Here is a 6,951-nt window from a genome sequence, read left to right as displayed (position 1 = left end):
TGGAATACAGATCAGTGCAATATACCAAAGGAAATAACCAATTTTTTTTCTTTTTGTAAACCCCTTTGGAAAATGGCTCCAAGCTTAAAACACAAGGGTCATCTTGACGAACTCTTTCAACATTCTTCCTGCAAAGTTTGTTTTTTTGTGTGAATAAAAGACTGTTTGTCAGCCCAGGTTGATGAAACGGAGGCCTCGTTTATTAAAGTGTTCGTTTGCTGTCGAGGTAATCGTAGGCATAGAGTTCATCCTTTGTACCACCAAGTAAACATGACAAATGGGGAGACTTTGGCGTGATTAAAGATGAAACGAGAATTCATCTTTGCCAATCTCTTCTGAAAACTGCAATCTACAATATTACGGGAGGGAGGGTGGGAGGAAGGGTGGGAGGGAGGGAGGGGGGTAGAGGGTGAGAGAAGTTGGCAAAATCAGAGTATTTACAGTTTTGATTTTGCCATTATAAATAAACAGTCCTTCAGTTAACATCCTACGCGCATCTACCAATTTCACTCCCAAAAGGGCAGCAGCTACAATGTGGCCGATGGTCCACTTGGCTCCTGATTCTGAGAGCTTCCTTGCGATTGATGACTTGCAGAGGACGAAGAGCCTGCAGTAGACCTGATCTTGGTATTTGGCAACTTGTGGTCCTTTTTCCACTTCATTCGCCTGTTCTGGAACCAGATTTTTATCTGTCGTTCTGACAGGCAAAGGGAATGGGCTATTTCCACCCTGCGTCTCCGGGTGAGGTACCGGTTAAAATGGAATTCCTTCTCCAGCTCTAGAACTTGATGCCTCGTGTAGGCAGTGCGGGAGCGTTTGGGTTCCCCTCCTTTGTAATTAGGGTTCACTGAACAAAAAGCAACAACACAGAAATAACTGACTGAACACCACGAATCTTACAAGGAATAGCGCTAAGAAAACACTTAAACTAAGCAATAGTAAAAGAAAAAAAAGTAAAACTTCACTTCTATCATTAACTGCCTTTCAAAGAGATCCGAGCGCCCAGAACACAACACATCAAAGGCGCATGGCCAGAAGTACAATTGTACTGCAATAAAAATTTATGGAGGCTGTGATTACTGACCTCCAGATAGGCGATCGTAAATCTAAAGAATAGCTATTTACAATGGGTGGAATACATTCCGGGCTTTCAGGTGGTAAAAAGCACAGGCAAGCGACTCACCGGAGTGTATTTGTAATTTCTTCATCCACGGATAAACCACAGGCTCCTTAGAACAAGGAGTGTTTTGGTTGCTGAAGTTCTGGCTACAAGAGGGCGGTGGGCTTGGAGACACCGAGACACACTGATGGCCTTGCTTGGCTACGTGGTTCTGAAGGCCGGTCTGCGATTGTACGTGACCCCTAGGCGCCACGGCTTGCTCGCCCGAGCCCTGCAGCTTGCTGCAAGAGGAATAGGGCTGGTCACTGTACGCTGTCCGCGGGTACATCGCCTCATGCTGGAACCCTGGCTCCCGTGCCCGGGTATAGTAATCCGGAGAATGGCTTGGTAGGTAATTGTTCTGTGAATACTCTTCACACGGTGGAAATTTAGGGTCCACATAGTTAGAGTTAATCAAAAACGAACTCATGACCTTTAATATCTGAAATGCAAAATAACTCAAATTTTTTTCTAACCCAGCCGTTTTTTCCTGTTCCCTAAACCCTCCTACTTTCCTGTCAAGTGAACAAAGTTAGGCGCTCATGTGACGCAGGCAGCCAATGGGAAGGTCCGTTCGATTCCCGGATAAGGAAATAGAATTGAACGCCGAAATGTTCCTAAGCTTGTCCTCGAAACAGTTTTTTGATTACTGATGTTTAATGTTTGCCTTTTGTAAATTCATGAAACTTAACAAGTTTACCAATAGGCGTATCTTGTCTCAAGTCCGTTAAATACGTTTAAAATCGGCCAATTCTGTCTCCGCTGCGTGTTTTAATGTTTGTAGCTAGTCAACAACGCTGCAAAAATAATCAATTCAATTTTACTAAATGCATAAAGTGAGATTTTGCATGCTCAGAATCTATCTGTAACTCGCAAATCCTCTTGTAATGGCGTTGCTAACGCCTTTGCGGTGACCGGGGAGGGGGAAGGTGTCTTGGTTGGCAAAGATAAATCGGACTGCTTCGGATCAATAGAAAATTCATCAACTAATTCAGGGCACCAAAATCTACAAATTACATTTAGCAGCTCATTAGGCGGGCGATTTTCACCAAGAACATCCCCTGCTAAAACGATCCCGCTCGACCTATTCTCCAAATATGTGCAATTATAACTAAGGAAAAATGCACAGGTGATAACAGAATGCAAGTCTAAACGAAGTTATCCACGTTCGATTGAAAGCACCATCGCAAAATGCGGAAAGGCTGTTAAGACACGATTATCTCCTTGTTACATTGAATGACTTTCGTTGTCTTAAATTAAATATGTCCAACATATTGTACTGAAACAGCAACATGCTGTCATTTAGGGTGTCGTCCTGCTTGTGAATTTCAGAGAAGAACTCAGATTTGACACAGATAACTTTGATATTTTATTTAGCACAATACACATAGAATTGAAGGGAAATGTACAAATAGCTGGAACTAAAATAATTGAAGATGCTCACAGATTTATAATATGTTGTGGGTTACATAGGAAAAGATATGAGTGGCGGTTCCGAGATAATTGATATCAAATTCTTAACAAACCTTTTAAATCCGACCATTTCTAAACGGAGGAATGCGCGGGATTATCGAAAAAGGTAACACTTACATTCCATATTTCAATGACGTAACCAATGCAACACGAGTGCTTAGAATTCTTGCAATAAGAGTGGGGGGAAACAAGAAAAAAAAAGGACTGCCCGCCATTACAGGCAGCAATCTCACCCCGCAGAGCCAGGTAGATAAACACGATGCCTCGATTTTTATTTATTTAGGTAGATTATCGATTTGTAGAAAGAAGATTCTAGGCGTAAGCATATTCTTCCGTCTTCCGGGTGAATGTTGTAGCGTTTGTGTCGACTACATACTCCCCTAGATACGAATTTGTGACCACAACTTTGTCAACACAAATTCGGATCTACAGGGGTATATATAGAGGACAGACATATTTGCAGCATTTTTGTAGCCCAAGGACGTACAAGATACATTCCATGTAAATGTACACACGTACACACGACTGAACTAAGTGTATATATGTGTGTTAAGGGATATCTACACAACTCGAAGCGCAATCCGTTTCTATGTTGTCTTTCAGTGATTGCAGTGCAGTTTATGTACATTTTTGAACATCGAAATGTCAGCTGTACAATTTTGTAAATATGTGGTAACAACCTATAATTAATTCTGAACAAATGTATGTGCAAGATTCCAAACAATTCCCTCTCAGGGCCAACTTCGAACAATCCTACTGGCGAACACTCTTGTGTTTGTATCAAAGGAAGCAAAGTCATTTGTATTACTTTTCATGGGGGAAAAAAAGTTAGCTTATTGCGGTCGTAAAGACAAACAAAATCTTAATATTTAATTTATGCCAGAACAATGGAACAGATTCCACCCAGCGGTAATCTAAATCTCAAACAGCAAGACAGTGAGCAAACCATGTATTTTCTCACCCTTGATAAATTTTTGCAAAAGAACAAACGTGACTACTGCATTTGGGTGATTTATAATAGTGTAACATGTGGCCCAAGTACTGAGAACTAAACGGCCAACTAAAGTGACCTCTGTACTTTTCCCAGTTAGCAAATTGTGTGATTTCTCCCGTGAATTGGACGATGACCATAAATTGTCTCCAAAATCACATCTTAAAATCTGTGCCAATCTAAATTTATTTACGACGGAGAAATACCAATTGGCTCGAGTACAAAACATTTATTTTACAGATAGGGGCTATGTTGTTTACGACATGCAAACCGTAGCATAGAAACTGATTTCCGGATGATTGCAATAAAACATGAAAAGCCTGCGGAGACCCACTTGGCACGCCCATCGCATATGAAAAGAGTTCATGACTTTAGAATAAAAACTTCCTCCACACGGGTCTAACAGCAATAATGTTGATGTGCAGCTTTAAAATGCAATTTTATGTAATTTATTTTTTTGGCGAACATCCACGACTCATGCAGTTGTGGTTATTTTTTTTTAAACTGTGGCTGCAGTTCAAAAAGTAAGCATGTAAGCTTTTTCAAAAGAACCTTTTCATAAAAGATAAACCCGGTGCTTTGTTGAACCGCTGTAATAAAAATGTCGACATTTCGGAAGTTTGGAAGATGAATATATTTACTGTCCCCTATCTGCCCTGCATTTCAAAGGAATCTCGCTATAGATTGCTATCCCAACAGTGGACGCAAACAGCAGCGAAATGGGGAGGCCTTCCCCTCCTCTATTTTTGGCCTGTCATAGGGGAAGTAAATCGCAGGCCCCAACCTTACTGTAGCGAGGGGCACACCGCTGCCAATGATAGTGGCTTAAGCAAGTAAACATGCAAATATTGTCGACACGCCAAGCATTAAAAAAATTACCATTAATGTCGCTCATATCATTAGAAACAGTGACCATTAAATGATTGCAATTAACTCAGAATTACCAATGCTTAGATCACGTATTTTGATCATTTATTTTGTAAGATTAAATTGTGTCGTTTTGTTTCGAAAACCATTCATGCACACTTCTCCCTTCACGCAACTCCCCCTACCACACACACACACACACACACACACACACACACACACACACACACACACACACACACACACACACACACACACACACCCCAACCCCCCCCCCCCCCCCCCACCCCACCACACAACATCACACCCCCCCCCCCCTTCCAAGATATATTTGTTGGTGTTAGTTCAAGGCTACACAAGTTACCCCTCCACCCTTTCATAGTTTACCGATTGCGTTAAAATCACATACCTACCCTCACACACACAAAAAACCCTTTTGTGCTTCTCCGTCTATAATCTGAAATTATACATTACAGGATGCGTCATTTTGGGGTTTTCAAAAGATAAATCGAAGTGAGAGGTTGAAATTACTAACTTCAACATAAACATATTCGTTTTCCTTTGTCTGTTCTTGCACTGATAAAAATCTACTTAGAGTAACGCTTTCCAGCAGCACTCTATTTTTCCCCCATTCGAAATGCTTAGCAGCTTTTTAAAAAGTGTCGAGCACCGGCCTGCTGAACATTTTGTTTTCTCCCTCAGTTTTCGTATTAATCTCATACACTGACAGTCTTTGTTAAACACTAAGGCGTGCCATGCGTCTGAGTACATTTTAATATTTGTTAGACGCTTTGACCTGAGCTTCACCCGCTCCTGGACTCTCCCCCTCCACAAGTTCTATAGTATGGATAGGTCTCTCAGTCATATTGAATTTTGCTCAGGTCATTACGTTTGAGAAAAATAGCAAGGCAGGAGTTTGCCCAAACCAGCTCTAAGGCTCTGGAAAGTTTCTCAAGCATAACATGTTCTGCGATTTCATTAGCATCAAATATTTATTATAAAAGTCACATTCCTTCCCTTCCCTTGGCTGGGCTAAATGCGCTGTTTCCAATTTGAATAACAAAAGTAATTAATACATCTGTTTTCTTGTGCACGTTCAGTTTGCATGAATATAAAATGTACTCGTTTTACATTTACATATTCCATCTAATATTGCATTCATTGAATTAGTCCTAGGGTAATATCTATAGATAAAGCACCGATCGAATTAAAAAGTCCCAGCACATATATCACATTGTATAAGATGAATGCATATGTGTATAAAAGGGAATTGATTCGGTTTCTTGAAAACAATTCTTTTAACCCGTCAGAAGATGGGGGGGTTTTAAACTAAAACTAACGAGTTTGCGCCCATCGTCACACAATCCCTTCCAGGCAAATGTCGGCAAATATTTCGATGAACTTAAATCCAAGCATATTCATATTGCATTTCATTTCTTCTCCCGATGCGTGTTCTATCTCTCCATAAGTTAGCAACTAGGCGTTGGCAGGGTTTAGTCAGCCCAAAATAAGAATTAGGTGAGATGGTTTTGAATCACGCTATTATTTGGTAGAAAGCACGGAGATTTCAATTTTATGCGGATAAAATGGCGAATGTTTCAGTTAAGATAGAGAAACGTGGACATTTAACCAGCACGCTGTCAATGTTCGTGTAGAAAGCTCCTGCAAAATGCAACATGATTTGGAAATCTGCTGATATTTTCTGGGGGGGTGGGGGGAGTTATCTGCAGTGAGGCTAATACTGGTTAATTAAGAAAAGCAGAAATCGTTTTTTTTTTAAATTTCGTGATGCTAACCAATATGTTGCCAAGGGAACGAGGTAGACTTCACCTGATTTTCTCCAAAGTAAGTTCGTGACATGTTTCATGCCCACCTAAGAATAATCCAGGTCTTGGTCTATTGTCTCATCCGAAATTGTGCAATTTCGACCGCGCAGCACACCACTAGTACTGCGCACGATACTGCATTCGGATGGGACTTCAACCCAAAACCTTCTGGATTATATCCTCAATTTGATAAATCATAAGTTACATTTATGATTTATCAACTTCAGGATACAAAACAAAATAAAATGTAATTTAAGGCGAATATGATACATAACCCCGATAACACGTTGTCTCACTGGATTTAACCAATCCAAAACATTTCATTAGAAGTAATATTATTGTTTTGTCAACAGAGGACAAATTATTACATTTCCACATTGACTATACTTCAAAAAATGCTCGTTGTATGTAAAACCAGATTAGTTTTTCTGAGGTCAGGAGCAACAATTATAAACGCACATTATTTATTTCTACACTGCGGAAATATTACATAACACTTGCACGTAAACATTGCCAAAATTCTATTCAAATGGATTCGTTTAAATGGATCCATGAAAAACTGAAAAAGATGACCGTTGCCGTCCTGAAAATTAAGCAAAATGCTTGCTGCATATTTAATGGTTTACGCTGGTATT

The 6,951-nt window shown here is 40.2% G+C and overlaps 2 protein-coding genes across 2 annotated transcripts in view; one reads left to right on the top strand and one right to left on the bottom strand.

Annotated features, from left to right (window-relative positions):
- Positions 1-527: 527 nt before the first annotated feature.
- Positions 528-1,589, bottom strand: LOC144607493 (homeobox protein Hox-A4-like). Its single transcript, XM_078424372.1, has 2 exons — positions 1,184-1,589; positions 528-847 (listed from the first exon to the last, which is right to left on the bottom strand). Exons 1-2 carry the CDS (start codon positions 1,587-1,589, stop codon positions 528-530), a joined length of 726 nt encoding a protein of 241 aa, XP_078280498.1.
- A 4,689-nt stretch (positions 1,590-6,278) lies between these two features.
- LOC144607534 (homeobox protein Hox-B3a-like) overlaps positions 6,279-6,951 on the top strand; it is a 7,073-nt gene continuing 6,400 nt past the window's right edge. The window contains 1 exon segment of the mRNA XM_078424428.1: positions 6,279-6,335. Within this exon segment, the coding sequence (XP_078280554.1) occupies positions 6,279-6,335 (57 nt within the window).

This window comes from Rhinoraja longicauda, chromosome 29 (assembly GCF_053455715.1).
Source record: "Rhinoraja longicauda isolate Sanriku21f chromosome 29, sRhiLon1.1, whole genome shotgun sequence".
NCBI classification, from domain to species: Eukaryota; Metazoa; Chordata; class Chondrichthyes; order Rajiformes; family Arhynchobatidae; genus Rhinoraja; species Rhinoraja longicauda.
Note: the sequence above shows the minus strand (reverse complement) of the source record. Positions and strands in the feature narration are given on the sequence as shown.

Coding starts and splice junctions, on each gene's coding strand:
- LOC144607493 (XM_078424372.1), bottom strand. CDS start 1,589: ATGAGTTCGTTTTTGATTAACTCTAACTATGTGGACCCTAAATTTCCA. Junction 848..1,183: donor GAAATTACAAATACACTCCG/GTGAGTCGCTTG, acceptor CTTTTTGTTCAG/TGAACCCTAATTACAAAGGA.